The sequence below is a fragment of the Haliotis rubra genome, unplaced genomic scaffold, assembly GCF_003918875.1.
Source record: "Haliotis rubra isolate DU_JTF1 unplaced genomic scaffold, ASM391887v1 Scf1535, whole genome shotgun sequence".
In the NCBI taxonomy this organism is placed as follows: domain Eukaryota; kingdom Metazoa; phylum Mollusca; class Gastropoda; order Lepetellida; family Haliotidae; genus Haliotis; species Haliotis rubra.
Window position 1 is genome coordinate 66,049 of NW_025765487.1, and position 20,936 is coordinate 86,984.

Consider the following 20,936-nt stretch of genomic DNA (forward strand, 5'->3'; position numbering starts at 1 on the left):
ATGTGCAAACAACAAAAGAAACAACAAACAGCTCTGGGTGCAACAACCAAACTCGACTTCGTTTGTTGAATCAGTTATGAACAATAATAACATCAGGTTGTATAAAACTGTCACGGCGCCAGCTACCGTCCAGGGAGATCCAGAATAGTAAGCAAATACACAACTAGATTGTTGATACAACCCATTCTTAAAGCTAAGTACCCGCTCAAGCATGAATGAACTTCACAAGCACAACAACAAGCTGCTAAAAACAACAAGTAAACTAAGTAATCTCGCCTTAATAGGCTAGCTCAGGGATCAGACCATATATTAACTGGTGACACCTGATGAGTGGGGGATAATAAGGACCTAACTACTGCCACACACAGGGAGAGTATCAGGCCAATAAACATTTAACACTCCAAGTGATCAATAGTACAAACAGACCAGAACAAGATATACTATCACAAAAAACAGAGCTCCCAAGTTCCGTCCTCAGGTCGTCCCACGATACGGCGAATGACAAATATGTAGCAGGCCGACATGCACAAAGTAGTCTGGACTTGGACAACTAGTGTGTTTGGACAACTGGCCATGTCCAGCTATAACTTAAACGTGCGGATACGACGCGAGTTGAAAGTTTGCATCCAGCCTCTGACCAGCAAGGAAGTGTGCTAATACTTGGGTACATAAACGACTGTAGCTAACTTGTAAGCGTATGTCCAGTGAAGGGGAATACATGTATATGTATAAGAAGAGCGTGAGCTCTGCTACAAATAGATATAGGTTAGCAAACACCCTGGTAAAATAAGGGGTATACATATAGGTTGGAGCGGCATAAACGCTTATATATCCCTTCTAAAAACAGATACAGCGACGGGAGTCACATATACAACAAGTGTTTGGCTCTGATATGGCAATGTCCCCCGCCGCTAAAGAATGGAATATCTATATTTAATGCTATTTATTTTGGGGTCACATACAAGATGCCTGAAATGACAGGTGTCTGCCTAATCACCTAATGTAGGCTGTCAACATAATTGTAAACATTGGGTGCAGTGTTTTATGAGATATCACACTTAAATAAGTTTGAAATGAGATACCACGTTAACAACAGTTTGAAAAGTGGTCAAAGTGTCGGGGTGACCTTGACAATACGGTCAAGGTCACCCAAATCGACTGGTGTCTGCGAAATCCCCCAATGTAGGCTGTCACCAAATTTGAAGACATTGGGTACAACAGTTCATGAGATATCGCGTTAACAAGAATCGGGACGTACGGACGCCGCTGAATACATAGTCCCATGTTGCATAACACACACGCGAGTCGCGTGACAAAAACATATATACATATGTCATCGCATTCATTTAAATTCATTATCTCTGCCCGACTGAGCATAATTTGCTCAGTGATATGTTTTCAGTAAATAAATAAAAAATAATGACAGGTGATGCAATCCTTTGTTGAATCATTTATAAACAATGATAACATCAGCTTGTGTAAAACATGTATTCATGTGTCATCGCATTCATTTATATTCATATCGGTTATCTCTGCCCTACAAAACTTAATAGGCTTAGTACGATATGTTTTCAGTAAATAATTGAAGAATAATGACATGCGGTGCAAACTACAGATGCGTATCTGAAAATATAGGTTTGTGAAAAGCTCACATTTGAAGGCGGCACTATGGCCAAGCAGACCGCGGGGCTAAGGTAGGCTTGAAACATAATTTGTATGTGATTGTGACACTTATTTGCATGTAACATGTGTAAGTGCCTGCTTTCTAGCAATCACTTGTATCGGTCGCTTGTGCTGCCAGCAGTATATTACCTCTGACGTCAATATATCAGACCAAGGAGTTGGCTTTACCTTCAGTAGCTCTTGCACATTGAATTTAGTTTTGACACTTAAGTAATAAAATGCGTGCTCTTGTTACGTGGTTGACGTGGACAGTTCTTATGCGTCACATATGGAGCGATTAATGTCGTACTGGGGAACGTCGATGACTGATTTGATTGCACACACAAAAATAAACTATACTTTGTTTTGTGCACAGACCTGACCCAGAGTCAGAATGTACGACAGCCCCCGAGGTAATGGTGGTGGATCTCACCAACTCCAAGGGACATGGCTTCAGGTGTTATCAGTACGAGGGTATATATTGGAGTTTGTGGCCTCGTCCAATATACAAAGGGAAGAACCCAATTGAGGAATTCAAACGTCTGAAAGATTGCACAATGGAAGAAGATGACGTCATAATATGTGCTTATCCGAAATGTGGTATTATGGCATCTACATTCCTCAATATATCACAGTACTGTACAAATGTAAAAAATCTTCTATTTATAAGTGAGTGAGTGCGTGAGTGAATGAGTTAAGATTTATAATCACGTCAACAATATTTCAGCCATATCGTGGCTAAATCAAGTTCTAGATTTATAATACTAATTAGATCACCATACTAGGGACTATGGGGACTTACATTACTTTTGCTTCCTGCATGGACCCAAGCTGGATTTACACCATCCCTGCAGATGTTAGCAATGTTTGACCATTTAGCCATAAATCAAAATGACATATTGCTCCATAAGAACTATTTTGTTCTATCGTCAAAATTAGTCATATTGACCTTTTGGTACGGTTGGAAAGCTCTTGGCGAGCTCTACACGATAGAATTTACATCAATAATATTTCTTCAATAATAAAGCTGTCAGAGACAGAATCATTTTGTTCTAGCTGAAAAACTTCACTTGATTTCAGTTCTATACAATTTTATAAATTTCATCCAATCAACTGAGTGAATTTGCATCATGTGATCAAAGGTCTCTTTGATGTTTGGACGGAATAGATGAGATGTTGATAATCCTCATAAAATCAGGTAAATAAGTGCTTAAATCATTGCATTACCGTATTCATTCAATAATAGAAATAATGATTTGATGGTTCTGTAATTTTCACTTAATTGTGTTCAGAAATAACGTCATTGGTGAGAATTTAATCTAGTGTTTGCGATTGAACACATAAGTATTGAATTATAACACTGGCATTCTGAGATCTATATTGTTCTATCTTCGGATACCTCTGAGATAGAACAGTATAGACCTAACATTCATAACAGACAACTTCAGAATAATGTAGGTATTGTTAAATGAATTTCCTTTTTTTCATTTGATGGACAAATAAACTTTAACAGAAGTCAGTTAGAAGAGGCACTGACGCATTCAAAGAGTTTCAGAGTATCTTGTATCAGCTATGGAATTGTGTCCTTTGAATCAGTGGATTTACTTCTCTTGACCTGGTTGCCTAAATCAACCTATTTAGGTAGGCTCCAGTTAGCAGTGATTCAAATATCTCTCTTGGAGCTTTTGGATATTTCTGACTGCAGTCAATTAACGTCATCTGCTTTCTCATTCGTTGAGGGCTGTAGCAAGTAAGACCAATTATACGTATCTTTGACTCAAATGACGCCTTCAGAACTGATAGATATTGTACAGAGGTTAAAACATTTTGTATTAGATGCTTGTGGAGTCAAGTTTTCTTCGAAAGAATGTGAAGAACTGATGGATCACTGTTACAACACTTTACTGTTTTTATCAATTAGTCTGAAAGATCACGTGACAACAAGGTCATTTGAACAGCAAATAGAAGCCCGTTATTATGACTGCCACTTTGTTATTCACAAGCACCCTCAACATGGATCAGTCAGCAGCTGTGGATCTATGGAACAAAATGATGGAGTATGATGGTGATGCTGCTGACGATAATGAGGTTTGAGTGTGTTTAGGTGATGTTTTTATCACTCCTGTTATAGATTTCTCTGAAACGGAAACATATAAAGATCGGGCAGATGTGTTGATGCCAGGGGTAGAAGTTGTTGAAGAGTGTGTATTATCAACAAACTATGATCATTTGGAAGAGAACGCTTCTGACACGGATGACGATGATGATTCTTTATATTGTCCAGAGGAAAGTTTGGATGACTCGGAAAATGAAGAAGTAATCCAGAGAAGAAACAAACAAACAGTGAATAGGAACAAGCTATTGAAACTGAACATAACATTAACGAGGAACAGCCAAGGGTCCGAAAGCGTACAATAAACAAAGATCAGTGGAAAGGCAATGTTAGAAAGCGGAAAACACATAGTGGACAGGAATATGTAAATTCAAAGGGGAATGTAGAACCAAGACGAAAGATTAAGACAAAGAAGGACTGTCCAGGAAGATGTAAATTTAAATGCAGCCAGGTAATATCCTCAAACAAACGACATGAAATATTTGAATCTTTTTGGAAGTTAGATGACTCAGAAAAGTCAGTATTTTATGGCAACACAACCAAAAGAAACCAAACAAAAAGGAAGTCTGAAAAGTCACCAGGTAGGAAAAGATATACCATTCAATACGTTTTCATTGTTGATGAAAAAACCCTCCGAGTGTGTAAAGAGTTCTACCTTACATCCCTGGATATTAGTCACACGAGGATCTCTTACTTTCATGAACAGGTGACAGGAGATGGAACTCCTAAACCAGAGAGACGTGGAAAACATAGAAAAACTAGTGTTCCTGAGGACATGAAAGAATGAGTAAGAAATCATATAAAACCATTTCGCAGAATGCCATCACATTATTGTAGAGCTAGAAGCTCAAAGGAATTTCTGGAGTCTGGTCTTTCTCTTCCTATGATGTACAATCTATATGTGCAAAAATGTCTGAATGAAAATCAACAACCTGTCAAAGAACATATGTACCGGAAGATTTTTGACACAGAGTTTAACATTGGTTTTTACGTTCCTGAAAGGTCGGTGTGACCTCTGTGCAACATATGAAATAGCAGAAAAGAATGGAACTGTTACCCCAGAGCTTACAGAAACATTCAATGCTTGTCTTGAATCGAAAATGCTACGAGAGCAGAAAGAAATTCTGACAGATCATGTGATATCATGCCCAAGAGCCAACGCATCCAATATTTTCTACAAGTGTAAACTAAATGCATTTAATCTCACAGCTCACAGTTCACTTTCACCACATGCTTACTGTTGCATCTGGCATGAAGGAATTGCCGGCTGTGGCGGTAATGAAATCGCAGAGCAGGAAACCAAAGAGCTTGGATAAATTTAACATCGATAGTGTGAAGATTGGTTCAGCTAACATCACACCGTCAGCTTTGATAAAAGATCTTGGTGCTTATATTGATTCGGGCCTGTCTCTAGATTCGCATGTGGATAAGTTGTGTCATACCTGCTATTACCACCTCAGACTCATTGGGACGATTAGGAAGCACATCACAATGGAAAGTGCCCCCACTCTTGTGAGATGCCTTGTAACATCCAGATTGGATTACTGTAATAGCCTTCTATACGGACTCACCAACGGACATCTCAATAAACTACAAAAAGTCCAAAATACAGCAGCACGTATTATATCCCTTACCACTAAACGAGACAATATCACCCCTGTACTCTCATCATTACACTGGCTTCCAATCAAGTTCCCGGATTGACTTCAAACTTCTTTGCATTGTGTATAAATGTTTGCATAATCAAGCTCCTTCATATCTCTCTGAACTTCTCACTGTGTACTCCCCTACCAGAACTCTCAGATCTCAAGACCAATGTCTTCTCTCCGTTCCCAAAGTTCTACTTTCTTCTTTTGGCAAGAGGTCTATCCAGTACGCTGGTCCTATTCTGTGGAATTCTCTCCCTCTCCACATAAAGCAGTCATGCACATTGGAAACTTTCAAAATTAAGTTGAAGACTTTCTTTTTTTCCAAAGCCTATCCCTAAAATCAATCTTTCTGTCATCAATTTTAATGTATACATATTTTACTATTTTATCCTCTGTATGTATTGTATGTATGCTTTTATGTAGCGCCTTGAGCATGTATCAGTGGGTGGAAAATGGCGCGCTAAAAATATCCATTATTATTATTATTATTAAGTTGTGTGATTGCAGTACTAGAAAGATTTGTGGAAAGTCACCCCAATGTGAAACACTTAGTATTATGGTCGGACTCCTGTGTTCCCCAGAACAGGAACTCGATGATGCTTACAGCACTGAAGAACTTTATTGTTCGATCTGACCTCAAAACAATTGTCAAGAAATTCTGTGAGCCGGGTCATTCATCAATACAAAGAAGTCAACAGTGTCCACAGCAAGATTGAAAAAACACTGAAAGCCACAGAAGTTTATAGTTCACAGCGCTTTATCCGTGTACTAAAGTCTGTTACAGCCAAAGTTGGCACAGTAATTATTTCTTAGAACGGTTGATAGCCATGTTTAATTAATTATGTTTATTATTGTCTAGAAATGTTTATAAGCCAAGGCTGGCTTTCAAACATTTGGCCTACTTATTTTTATCCTTTTCATAAAACCCAAAACAGTAGGCTGAGCAGAGATTATTTTTGTATTCTCTTGTTATTGAGTTGTATTATTTACTTAAATACTTTTTTATAACTAAACTTTTTCACCAACCTTGAACCTTTACGATTTTCTTTGACTCAATATTAATAACACCTTTGGATAAAACAACAACTCCACGCAATGCCCATATTTATCGTATGCTTTCATTGTAGACGATTGTTTCTGAATTATAGATTACAAAGAAAATGAAGAAAAAAATAGACCATTATAAGACTTAAAATATGCATAAAAAGGAATAGAATAGTTTAAGATTTTAGCTCAAGCGTTCTATCTCAATCATTAAATCTTCGTGTCCCTTAAATTACGTTGAAATGAGGGATTAGATGAGTAATTTTATTAAACTCACACGGAATGAATACCAAAAAGCCATTTGCAGCGAGATAATATTGAAAATTAAATAATACCATTATTTCAAAATTTCAAACTCAAATTTCAACAAATTTCAAAAATGGCAGAGAGAATAAACTAGTTCTCATGGAGCAATATATACTGATTAAAAGTAATAGTAAGCTTGAATTTACTTTAATTCTTTGGGGACTTACATACCCTCTCAGTAGGACAATAATTTTATATTACTAACCCCCTGGGAGTACGGTCATTTACAAGAGGTTGATGAAGCTACCTACATGGTAACGTATACGCATATGCACATACGCACATCAGCTTTAAGAGTCGCCACGAGTGTAAGTATGACACCACCCAATGTAAACGTCTACTTGGTTTTTTTCCGTGTCGATCACTACTTCAAACACTAACAGTGTTTTCTTCTTGAAGAAAGAACAGAATTGTCAGCAATGCAATAGTTATCAGGACATCCGGGCATGTAAGGCAAACGACTGTTTCATTCCACAAAATGTGTAGTAAAAGTAATTTTCCAGTATTTTCACTCCCTATCACAAAGTCAAGTAATTGGTTAGTCCCTTCACTTTGACATATGAGCATGTGTGATCATTGTGCTTCTTTATATAACGCGAACAAAAGTGAAATGTAACCTTTAAAAAGCATTGCATTGCATGTTGTTCCCACTATGAAGAACATAACAGCAGAACGTTTTCCTAAGATAATTGGCCTTCCAAGTCAACGCATCTCATTCCAGTTTTACTTAAAGTCATCTTTTGATAGGAACCCATTGGTTGTGGGAGATAACCGAGATGCTCAAAAGTGGAATCATTCGGAATACGAAGGAGGTGAAAGAGACCAGGATGATAGAGTTCATACAAAAAGACGGAATCGAAAGTCTCCAAAAGCCGAAGATTCTGAATACACACCTTCCTCTTCGCATGCTTCCTACACAGGTCGTGGAGAAAAAGATCAAGTGTATCCAGATCATACGCAATCCCAAAGATGTTTGTGTATCCTTTTTCCACCACAAAAGGGACACGTTATCTTCCATTGGATATGATGGAGACTTCTTGGAGTTCACAGAGGCGTTTTTATCTGGGAAATGTAAGTTTTGTTTGTGATGGATACAAATTATTGAGAAACCAATGTTCCACCACATCACTTCCGCATTAACCGGTTTACTTTCAGTGCCGTTTGGATCCTACTACAACTACCTGATGACATGGCAGAAAGAGACAGCCAGAGAACCGAGCCTACCTGTGCTCACCCTGCACTATGAAGACATGAAGCTGGTGAGTATGGTGAAATAATCTGTCGGATCATGCAGTACTTTACACTAGGTGGAAAACCCTTTTGGATAAAACATGTAATGAACTCAAACTCTTCCAGATTTCAGTTTTTACATTGCTTAAAATCTGATGATATATCTGTTTTTACATGTGGTCTTGTATGAACCGGGAATTCCCGTATTTAGGCCCATGGGCTAAAATATGGGATTTGACCGTATTTAAGCACGTGGGCTTAAATTTGGATTTAATTCTTGCGTGTTTAGAGTCACGTCCCTTTCCAAAGGCATGGTGAACCTCGACGTTTTCAACTTTAGTAGTCCTGTGCGAGGTTATCACGTTTACAGGACATTTTGGACACTGATTACAGAGCAGTTATTAGTGACAGAAATCGATCATCTTAATCCCTACGATGTGCATGCAGTTGCAGTTAAATTGAACCATGTGGTCATTCAATTTGAATTTATAGACATGTTTCCTGATAAAAGCGTTTTAAAACAAAATCTTGTTGTTTTTCAACATATTGCACATTTTTTAATTTAAGCCCTGGGCTTAAATATGGTTAAAATATTTCTTCACTAAAACAGGGATTTTCCGTATTTAAGCCCCGGGAATTCTCGGTATGGTGTGTAATGAGAAGTTATGTGTTGGGACATACAGCTGACTGAATACTGGACACTTTGATTGGCTGGGGACTTATTGAAAAGGACACTTTATGTCCTGAGTGCCTTTCATGTATTTCTGCGTCAAATACTCTTTGAATGTACATACTTTGATAAATATGTATTATTGAGACAGCAATGGACACGAGTTCAGTCATACATTGATATAGTATGACCAGGAATTATTGAGAATTTTAGGAATATGTTGAATTGGATTTCTAGTATAAACAACCTTGACCAGCTATCAAGTGCTTGGTTTCATTCAAGAGAGACAACGCCGTTAATCCGTTTTCATTAGTTTGTGAAGAGTTATCCCCCTTTGTTTACTTGCTAGCAGACGACATTTTCAGTGATCCTCAGTATGGATGATTTAGAGAAGAGGAAGTTGATTTTAGAGTATTATAACAAGAACATCAGATCAGCTAGAGTGATTTCAAGTAGAACAGGCATCCCTTTGTCCACTGTTTATCGTGTTTTGAAAAATGTTGCAAATGGATATGGCTTTGAGCACCAGGGAGGCGCAGGTAGGCTAAGAAAATTGACTGTCGGTGACAGGAGGCGGCTTGGTATTCTTGTTTCTAAAAACAAACGAAGGAGTTTAGAAAACTTCAGGCTGGATATGATTGATAGAGGAACTGTGGCTGTCTGTAAGGAGACAATTAGAACTGAGTTGCATGCAATGGGTTGACAGAAAAGTCGAGGAATTCCATCACCGATCATGAAACCTGAATGAAAGGAGTGAAGGTTGAACTGGTGCTTACAGCATAGAAATTTTAACTGGGACAATGTGATTTTCTCAGATAAAAGTTCTGTGTGGCTGTTTCCTAATACACTGAAATTCTGGACCAAACAAACTGAAAAACCTTTGTATCAGCGCCCAAAGTACAGTCCGAAATTTAACGTGTGGGGTGCCATATCTGTGTTAGGGGCAACGCCCCTCTGTGAATTTGAAGGGAATATGAACAGTGAGCGGTACACAGCTATTCTCGAGGGACATTTACTTCCATCTGCTCACGTGTTTTATGGAAATGTTTGGATTTTCCAGCAGGACAACGACCCAAAACATCGTTCAAAGCATTCACATGCCTGGTTTCGGACCCCCAATATGACATTATTAGATTGGCCAAGCTATAGCCCTGACCTAAATCCAATAGAATATGTTTGGGGACTTATGAAGGAAAGTGTCAATAAGAAAACTCTGACAAATATTGCTGAAATGAAAGAAGAGGTGATCCGATATTGGGACAGCATGGACCACGACTTTCTAACTTCTTTGATCAGTAGTATGCCCCTCCGCAGTGAAGCCTACATTGCTGCCCATGGTGACTTGACAAAATACTAACTGTTCACCTGTCTTTGAATCTGGAGTTATGTTCTGCTAATTTTCACATTTAATACGTGAGTAATGAGTGAAAATATAAAACAATTTAGAATCTTTAAATTCTCAATAATTTCTGGTTGTACTGTATATATGATTAATGGCTGATGGAGGCAGGACCTGTGACTAAATGAAACCTGCAAACAAGTGTATGATGCTGATGCATCATGATGCATATCTAGGCGCGATGCAGAACAAATGATTTTATGTCAGTATTAAATCCTCATTTCTATGAAAATTTTACTCATGTCTGCATAACGAAAGGTAAGTCATGTAAATTATAGTAATGACAAACGGAGATTGATAGCTTTCTGGAACTGGCTGGACTCACAAAAAATGGACAAAAACGAAGAGTCACATCAATACCAATTCACGTTCCTGTGTCGAAACTTAAATTGAGTATCCTGACACGACGAACGAGTGCAACCCTATACAGACAAGTGTGGCCCAAATAGATCATCCTGATCCAGTGATGAACGGGAACCACTGTAGCAGAACGTATGGTTTTCAGTTAGACACAATGTTGAATACAGTCCTGCCTTTGACATTACTTTTTTCCATACAGGCACACCGAAGCACACAATTAGTATTTTTTTTTTTTTCCTGGAGACATATTTCAGTCTCAAGAGATCCTAAAGCTACGAATCCTCGGATGGGTAGGCCGAACGTTTACATTATAAACGATGTCCTACTCACTCACGCACTCTCTCAGTACAAGTGTATTACTCTCTACCTCACATTTTGTTTGTATTTTGCAGGATCCCATCAAGTGTATACGAGACATTGCCACCTTTCTGAATCTTACTGTCACTGATACCTTCTGTAAAGGTATAGCCGAGGCGTGCAGCTTTGATAAAATGAAGCAGTTTGACAAAGAGGAGAAGCACAAGCCTTTCTCACTTTGGAAGGAGGGTTCCGCGGGGGGTCCTTCTATAGAAAAGGTAACTCGTTGAATTGACTAGGTGGATATAACTGTGTGTATAATATGGATATGTTCTGTGGGATGGGTTTACTCCCACCATAAACTGTATTTTATCGACGTGGTGGTAGGGATGTATTTTAGACAATTATCAACTTGGATGAATGTGAAATCCTCTATCGCTACAGCCGAACAACCAGGAATCGTTATCAGTACAAATCTTACACACCAACAGTTGCTCTTGATGGTTCCAAGAACAGATCACTTTATAGCTACTTGTGATACCTCGAGCTTAAGATATGAAGAGTATTTAAGAATTTAATTTATACAATATTCGTTCTACATTTGATAACTAACGGAAAGTCTGAAACTAAGTCAAATCAGAAAAAAATAATTCTTGTACAGTCCATCCGTTTTGAAACTTGTGTTTGTGTTCCCCAAATACCACTGATGGAATTAGGTTAAAGATTTGCTTTCCTTTTGTATTTTCTTTCAGGTGAAGTTGGGGACTGGAAGAATTGGTTCACGGTTGCAGAGAACGAGAAATTTGATTATATTTGGAATGCCAAAATGGATGGCTCTGGTATCCAATTCATGTATACATTATAAAGAGTCACATCTTCCATATTCCAGCCATATTGTGGCTCAAACAAGTTATACATTTAAAAATACATCCTGGTAAAAACTGTAAAGACAAGAAGGACATCACAGATTTGGATGTAAAACTAGGTTGTAAATCTAAAACCTTTTTACTATTAAGACACTACATTATAAAACAGGCTAAGAATTGAAGGTAGGTCACCATGCTAGATACCACGGGACTTACTGTACTTTTCCTACCTGTATGGGCCCTAGCTGGATCTACACCATCCCTTCAGCTAATGGCCATTGTGCTCAAATTTGGCCGTAATTAAAAGAAAAATACCCAACGATTAAGAATCTTGTAGGCTTACATCTACTTTGAATGCTTTGGGACTTACGCACCCTCTTAGAAGGACAGTGGTTTTACAGCACTTATTATATAACCCCCTTTTAGTTTCAATTACCAATACTAAAGCGTTATTGATCTTTTTACAAAACATATTAATCAATGTTTTTCAATCAGTTCTCTTTCTCCTTAAAAACAATAATTCAATTGCAATAACCATTATCGCAAAGATGTTTAGCTGTTTTTAAACTGAAATGTTGATCCCTTCTGGTGGCAAACCATGCAGTCAAGTAAGACATGTTTGACCGTGGTTCTTTCATCATAATGATACAAAACGGAGGATCCTCAGCTTTGGATAAATATTCATGAGTATATCTCGCTTGACCAATATGACATCGTCGCATAATGACCTCTTCAAATCTGGAAAGACAGCCCAAGTAGTTTGTTGCATGTAATGTATTTATACATACCCGGTTGTCACACTTCTCAAGCATTATGATGGATGTAATATCTATTAACAGCTTCGTCGCATAATGCCCTCTTCAGATCTGGACTGACAACCTAGTAGGTGTAACTGATATTTGGTTTAATTTCATATAATTTATCTATATCTATTTGAGTGACCTACAGTTTTTGCATTACTCCACAGAGATCAGATCTAATAACAGCTTTGTAATCGCTGTATAAATGAGAAATGGTGTCACAGATTTGCTGAGAGCTGATTTACCTGCAGCATCAGCATCATGCATTGTGTTACCCGAAAATAGAGCTGGTAATCTTGAAAATGTTGTTCCTGATCCAGTGACAGTGCCAGATCCAACTGCGCCACCACCCATCTATAAATAAAGATTTGCATGCATTATATTTACTTCTTAACTGATGATTAAAATATTGTCTATTGTAATTCATTTGTTTCTGGTTTCTTGAAAGTAGTGATAGGGCTACTTGTGGCTTGCTCAATAGCCAAGGAGGGGAAGGAAGGAGATATATATCCTAGCTTGATGAGAACAGCAGAACTGAAAGGTTTGTTTCTTTTTCGGCATAAGAGAAGATTGTGTCTATTATACAGATCCTCATAAAGAGGATTACAAATACTGTTATATGCGCGGTTGGACTCATTAGAATAAAGTCATACTGCAAAGATAATTTGATACAGTGATGTTTTGAAGATGGCCTATCGGACTTAACATTTATAAGGACTATCAACAGAAGTTCGTAAGAGTCCAAGACAAGGTGTTAGACCTTAGTGGTGGACAGAATCAAGTAGTTTAATGTTTCTTTTACAGGCTCCACCATATACGATGGAGCCGAAATTGAGTTTTCAGCGTATCAGTGATCTCCTCACCACTTCGAATTGGAAAGGACTCTCACTATGTCCAATCCCTTCAGGCATTGAGCTTTAAGGTATTTAATATACGGCTGAAAACTGAGTCGATAATAACACCCAAGAACATGGCCTCTTTCTTGGTGTGAAATTTACAAACAGTTAAGTTTTTATGTGGCTTTTACCTTCTGCAGAAATGTATACAATACGTTTTTGATTTAGAAAGTTGAAAACAGTTTTTAATCTATTTGAGTCATACCTGTAACTGCCTCCCGATTGTATGCATAGTTTTACCACGACAAGAATCATAAAATCACATATAAAAAGTCCACAAACTGAAACACGTAAAACCTGTGAAAGACTATGTATTGTTGTACTAAATAACGTGACAGATCAAGTACTGCCTTGCGGAACACCCTGATCCTGATTATCAGTCTGTAAAAAACTAAGATATAAAGTGAGGTAAACGACCCCCCAAACCTCTTATAGGTCATCGTGGACCATCCAATCAAATTCAGTATACAAGGTGGAACATTATCTCATTTCTCCTTTAAGTTGTTAGCATTCCATTCAGACTATATTTTCACAGAATGAAGCAATTGTTTACATTATCATATTGGAAAGGAACTATTGAAAATATATTCAATGAAGACGATCAATCAGTAGTAAGACAACATATTATGGATGTCAACTTCTTCTTTATTGTATACACACATTTCTGGGCTTTTCCTTGCCCCTTCGTCAGCTGAATTCAGAACAAGCTCATTCATAAAGAATATAAACATGGCTTAAAACGCACCCTAGTCTTACCCTAGTAGAGGTGCTAAAAAGGAAGTGTTAGAGCAACCAGCTTTTACACCTGCTTTTACATATCCATACATACTTTTTAACAGACTGTACATTTTACGGCATCCTTTTTGTAAGAGTAAATAGAGCATTTTCCTATCAACATGCCGCCTTATCCTGGGGCTTTTCCTGATATTAAATCCTCAATAGTGTCCTGGATTTCTTTCTCACTAATGCGACTACGTAACAGTTCGTCAGTAAATGGTAATTCGTTACAATCATGAATGGCTTTCGATAAAATCTAAAACTGAATAATCAAATGTCAAATGATGAGTTCATACGGGTTTATCAAATTCTTGAAATAGGCATAACATACTTCTGGGGTATAACATGATTAACCTTGCAGTTAAAAGATATATCCGTGTGCTTTGAATTATTTTCTTTAACTTATTCGTCATTCCGGAGTGTCTTTTCTTCAAAATCCAAGCGTAAGGACCAATTTAGCGAGGAGGAAATTTCGGATACAGCATAAATGGTATACATAGTGAATGCTCACAACCATGTACATGACATACACCTTTTGAAAGTAAAGTCACCAGAAATCATGTAAATAAAGATGTGTTATACGAGGATAATGTTACAGAGATAGACAAGAAGAATATGGCGTACATTCCTCAGATAAATATAGTGTGATAGACATATTTAATATTAACATTGTCAGTTTGAGTTTATTTATTTCTATGCCATATAGCAGGAATATTGCTGAGTGCGGCGTAAAACTAAACTCACTCACTATTTATTTCTATTATTGTTCTGTTTATTTATTTAATCGTTTATGCTTTATTGTGTGTGTGTGTGTGTGTGTGTGTGTGTGTGTAGTATGTGGTAATCAGTGAGCAAACGATAGATGTTTTGGTCAATACTAAATGGAGTGAGTATTATAAGCTAAATACCAGCCTCAAAGTTGTATTCATGAAGTACGTTACAACCGATGTTCAAATGGCAGTTAAAGTGAGTGAGTGAGCTAATATTTAACGTCACATCGGCAATATCTCAGCCATTTCGTGACGGAAACAGTTAATACAATAAAAAAAATTAAAACATTTTGGAGAGTAAAACCTGTCGACGATGGACAGTAAAATCACTACAGTATCACAGATATGAACATAAAACTAGCATTGAAAGCTAAAAGATTTTAGTTAAAGAAGACAATACCATATAAAACACGGGCTATAGATCGCCAACAACTGAAGGTAGATCACCATACTAGGAACCATGGGGACTTTCATTACTTTTTCCTACCTGCATGGACCCTAGCTGGATTTACAACATCCCTTCATCCCTTTCAAAAGAAAGTACCCCCCCTCCCCCGCCCACGTGCATCAAAGTGATGCACTATATGCCTACATCCCTCAAACCAGTGAAGATCCGGGTTAGAATTGGTCTTCAGCAATTGGTCTGCATAGATCGATGCTAGTGGTGTTGGTCACTGGATTGTCTGGTCCAGACTCGCATTATATAGCTGGAGATTATTTTTAAACGACAGCCATTCCAAAACCAAACCTACCCCCCTCAGGCAGCAGGATAAAGTACGGCCATTTCTCTTATGCAGCAGAAAACAGTACTACACAAACCAGGACTCCCCACTCACTGAGATAAATGTTCCGGTTATCATTAATTTGGCTTGATCCACAAGCAGAAAAGGCCGACACAAGCAGGAAAGGCCTACCTTCCTTCCATTCAGCCACATTTTCATTCGAGCGTTGATACGTGAACTCAATGTACAGGGTGGAATGTTTAACATAACACCTCACAGCCATGACCACGGACCAGCCCAGTGGTGAACCTCCCATGTACGTTTATAAATAAATTGATCCAATAGTACAATCATTTATGATGACATTTATAATTGATACAGTAATACCGCTTGCATAGTGCCTTCTGATGACGCTTAATTAACGATGTTGCAAGACATAAACCACAAGGTTATCTCACTGACATCTTGCACGGTGACCAAAATTCAGGAACTGAATAATCCAGAGTTTGTTCACAAGTATTTATCCAATCGTGCAATCCGTCGAGGTCTTGTATACCGATGCTATTGATGTGCATTATTCAAACAAAAATAAATAGACCATTTACGTTTTGTTTAACTGGAATATATGCTGCAAGCTATTCAGTGTTACATTACACAACACCCATAATAGAATATGCAGGAAACCTAAAACGTGTATATGCATCGATTCACGCTAGTTGAATAACTTGAATAAACGCTTCGCCGGAGTTCCAGCTGAAGCCAGCCAACAGTAGTTGGGATTGTCATTGGCTGGGGCTTTGCTCTGCCTTGGGTGTTTTGGTTTTATTTGCTGCATTCGGTAAACAGATGTTAGCCAAGTATGCATAACTATGCACCCTCACGATCAATGTCCATTATGACTGTGACTGTCAATATCTGTGTTATGGGGTCGTTAGGCCCCGTGAATCATACAGTGGTACGGCGTGGGTCGTGGTATTCATATAATAGTGTGATAAAGGTTAGAATTGGTCTTCAACATTCCGTGCTTATTGTGAGAAGCAAAAGGGATTGAGTGAGTGAATTTGGTTTTACGCCGCTTTTAGCAATATTCCAGCAATATCACGGTGGGGGACACCAGAAATGGGTTTCACACATTGTACCCATGTGGGGAATCGAACCCAGGTCTTCGGCGTGACGAGCGAGCGCCTTATGCACTAGGCTGAAAAGGGATTGACAGGGTGATAAGTGTTCTGGTTGATACGTATTTTGTATCCGACTTAGCGATATTTACTATCTTATTACTAGTGTGTCATCCGTGAAGGTCTGGGTTAGAATATTGATCTTCAGTAACCCATGATTGTCGTAAGAGGCGACTAACGGGATCAGGTGGTCAGGCTCGCTGACTTGGTTGACACATGTCATCGGTTCCCAATTGCGTAGATCGATGTTCATGCTGTTGATCACTGGATTGTCTGGTCCAGACTCGATTATTCACAGACCGGCGCCATACAGCAGGAAAATTGCTGAGTGCGGCGTAAAACTAAACTCACTCCCTCACTCACTAGATTGACTGGTTGCTAACTGACTATTTACATGTCGTCGTATAACCAGAATATTGCTGAGTGCGGCATAATACAACAAACATAACATTAATTAGAAACAGGAAACCTGGTTGTTGAGAAAACAATTCTGGGTTTGAATCATATTTCTATTTCTAAAACGTTATTCTTTACTTGTAAGAGGTAGAATCTCTGAACTTCAAATTCACAGCTGGAGTGTCTGTTTCATCGCTCCCTGGATTATCTGTTTGTTTACAGGTCGCCGTCGCATGGCAGGGGAACTGCTGTGCGTCATCGGCCTGTAAACAATTAGTGGTTAAGGTATACAACTGCCAGGACATGCTGACCTTTTCACCAACACCTCGTTTCAGTGGTCCATTCACATGATTCTCACAGGTATCTGCCATGATGATATTTATGGAGAAGCATGTACAATGTGAATGACAAAATTTATGTACAAAGTAAGTGACACCCCCCTAGCGTCACATACAACGTCAGTGACCCCCCCCCCCCCTATTTTTTCAGAATAATTGGTAAATATTACTACGTACAAAACCGATGAATCCCCTAGAACATGTGTACAAAATAAAATCATCATCACACACAGATACCATGCCATTACGTAATATACGTTACATTTAAGCATTTTCTAAGTGGCATTGTGTGTATTCAAGACTAGGTTTTCCTTTCGAATTGAATATACATATCACTCATTTGATCCTCTCTCTAATATGTCGCGTCTTCATCCCATGTAACTGACAGATGGCCCCTCGCATTTATTGAATAAACTTCATGAATTTAAAGCAAACGGTTGTTTTAGAGTTTTGTAGGAACATTACCAATAACGACGTTTATAATGCGAAATGATTATGACGATTTGCTGTATTCCACCATCCACGATCCACGATGTGGCCTCTAAAGGCCATGGCTTCGAGTGCATGGTGTTTTACGGTCTCTACATGCCGCCGTCTTTGGTGAAGGGCGAAAAGCTGAAAAGACGCTTCAGAGCATCAGAGAAATTGAACTTTATGACGATGACGTCTTTATCTGCGCGTTTCCAAAGTGCGGTGAGTAACGACACATAACCCGTGGAGTTTGGCTTCCCTTTCTACAGAAATCTGAGTTTATTTCAACACCTAGTCGCTGAAATCATCACATTTTTACAACAAACACATTTTGATAAAACGGTAAAACGGAGCCCCAAAACTTCTTGCATTTTCCTGAATCTGCGGTACTCGAAACTTGCCACTTACTCTTGGCTGAAACGGGCTGTACTGTCTGTATGACAGACTAGTTTCAATATGTGCGTCTGTTGCAGGCACTCACTGGGTGTGGGAAGTCGTTGAGATGCTACGAAGTGGGGTCATTGAATACAGGAAGCAAGTTAAGGAAACTCAGGAGTTTGAACTAATATACAAAGAAGGTGTAGACGCACTACCGTCTCCGCGAACCCTGAACACTCACGTATATCTGCGCATGCTCCCCAAACAGGTCGTGGAGAAGAAGATCAAGTGTATCCAGATCATGCGCAATCCTAAAAATGCCTGTGTGTCTTTCTTCAACCAACACATAGATACCCTTGCACCTGTCGGCTTTGAAGGAGACCTGGCTGAGTTTACAGAAATATATTTGTCGGGCCAAAGTGTGTACTAAATTTACATATCCAAATTCCAATGTTCCGTTTGTCAGGAGTTTGATGAAAAGCGAATGGAAGACCTAGGAGACACAAACGAGTTAATTAACATGTATGTGACGTAATGAAATATGAAAGATCAGTTTGGAAATATGACAGCAGTCTGTACTTAACTGAGTCCCAATCTGATACTTGGCAGTAAAATCACGATGAATCAGTCAATCGCTATTTCAGTCGGCTTTTACGAAGACCATGACGTTTGAGCGTTCTCATTTACAAAACTAATTGTTTGAATAAAATACAGTTCCTCTTGGTAATTTGTCCCTGTCCCAGGAAATGTAATTTGTAATCTTCCAAAATTTCCTCTCGCCAATTTTCCAGTGTTTTCCTACTCCGACTACCTCCTGACATGGAAAGCAGAATTGGCCATATCTCCAGGGCAGCCTGTATTGGAGTTGGTCTATGAGGACATGAAACTTGTGAGTTCTGGCCCCGATTTCTCGAAACAAACTTAAGTTTTTACTCAAATTACAAACTGAGTTTGAGATTTTGACTCAGCTGAGTTTCTAACTCAGTTGCGTTTCTCAAAACAAACTCAGTCAAAACTCAGCTGAGTTTGTAACTCAGAATTTGACATCGATCTGAGATTTTTTTTATACGTGGTGTAAGCGGCCATGGCGCGGAAATCAACTTCCGTTTCTAATGTAAACACGGTAGAAGTCGACTGCTAGCGAAGTCGTCTACCGATAGGAAAACGGCAAATGATGTTGAGAATGACTACCAGCGGGATGGAACCGAAACGTAGGCCGAACTTGACCGAGGAGGAGCGGCTTACGTTAGTTGATGAGGTGCGGAGGAAGGAGGAACGGTTGTTCGGCAGATTTAGGGGGTGTGGAGGGAAGAGGGGGGCGGCGATGAAGGAAGAGGCATGGGAGGAGGCAATGGCGGCGCTAAATGCGTAAGTTACTTTTCGTTGAATGCACCCGTAACTAAATTTCCATGAAAAGAATATGATAAATATAACCAGAAAAAAACGTAATCGTGCATGGATGTATCTGACACCTGTGCAAAAACTGAAGGTGAAAAACTAGGTCAGCAGAGTGCCGAATTAGAGTTACCTGCCCCGTACATTATGACTGCAAGCTTTTGGCCCACGTTAATATTGGGTCACGTTACTCAAGGTTTTGCAGATTTGTGCTTATTCCTAATGTGTGTTTTTTTTTGTCTGGTAAATAAAACCACAGTATAGATTTGTACAAAATCTACTGTGAAAAGTAGTTGTACCAAATTCATAAGCATGAAATATGTTTTACGAATCCAGCCTGTGGTATCGACGAGTGGGTGTGACCATGCAGTACCGTGCCAACATGTATATATACATGTATAATCAGTCTCACGTTTGTTTTTACAATAGGAAATCGAGTCAAATTAAACGGACGGTAGAGGAAGGGAAGAAACAGTATGCGAACTTGAAGCAAAGAGGTATATCATTATACATTTTCTTTATGAAGTTGCTTAGGTATTTAAATAAACATTTTCACGCCTATTTGATGATTACAATGACATTAATGTCACAAATTAATTCTGTAAGAAATATTTTATATATATGTAATGTAAACCGAAATGATTAAAATTTAATATCTTTATCAATACCTTGCAAAATATTTTCAGCAAAAGAAAAGAATGATGCCATCCGTCGGCCCAAAACAGGAGGAGGGCCCAAACCAGCTTCCCCAACAATGCCAGAAGCTGCCATCCTGGAGACTATGGGGGGAAGGGCAACTCTGAGTGGTCTAGCAGGAGGCATAGACACTGAAGGTATAACTTATTTCAACTGACTTTGGGCTATGAAAATGGTATTTGCTGCATTTTGTGTAGTTTTAACAACACATAAACACATAACTCAAAATAGAGCAATGATTTGTATTTCTTAATTGCATTGATTCACATAAAATATTCATAAAGAGTGTATGAAAATAACACAAAAACATGACTAAATCTACATATTACATGAAGAAACATTGTTCCTAATTTCACATTATTCAACATTTAAAAACTGCAATTTTCCCTCAGATATGACTATATGTGACCAGGCAATGTTACTATTGGAACAGAACACTTTCTTGACCTAAGTTTTTTTCATACTTTAGCAGCACAAAAAACTTTAAAAATATAAGCCAGTTTGTATATTAACAAGGTGTTAT

At 38.5% G+C, this 20,936-nt stretch overlaps 2 protein-coding genes across 2 annotated transcripts; both read left to right on the forward strand.

Moving 5' to 3' along the window:
• The first annotated feature begins 1,653 nt into the window (after positions 1 to 1,653).
• Positions 1,654 to 12,785, forward strand: LOC124270668 (sulfotransferase 1B1-like). The gene is made up of 6 exons (XM_046705702.1): positions 1,654 to 1,694; positions 2,039 to 2,262; positions 7,522 to 7,845; positions 7,930 to 8,033; positions 10,826 to 11,008; positions 11,483 to 12,785. The coding sequence occupies exons 1-6, from the start codon at positions 1,669 to 1,671 to the stop codon at positions 11,666 to 11,668; spliced, it is 1,047 nt and encodes a 348-aa protein (XP_046561658.1). The 5' UTR covers positions 1,654 to 1,668; the 3' UTR covers positions 11,669 to 12,785.
• Positions 12,786 to 18,021: 5,236 nt separating this feature from the next.
• LOC124270667 lies at positions 18,022 to 20,570 on the forward strand. Its single transcript, XM_046705701.1, has 6 exons — positions 18,022 to 18,166; positions 18,418 to 18,741; positions 19,114 to 19,211; positions 19,464 to 19,690; positions 20,147 to 20,214; positions 20,404 to 20,570. Exons 2-6 carry the CDS (start codon positions 18,447 to 18,449, stop codon positions 20,568 to 20,570), a joined length of 855 nt encoding a protein of 284 aa, XP_046561657.1. The 5' UTR covers positions 18,022 to 18,166; positions 18,418 to 18,446.
• Positions 20,571 to 20,936: the final 366 nt, after the last annotated feature.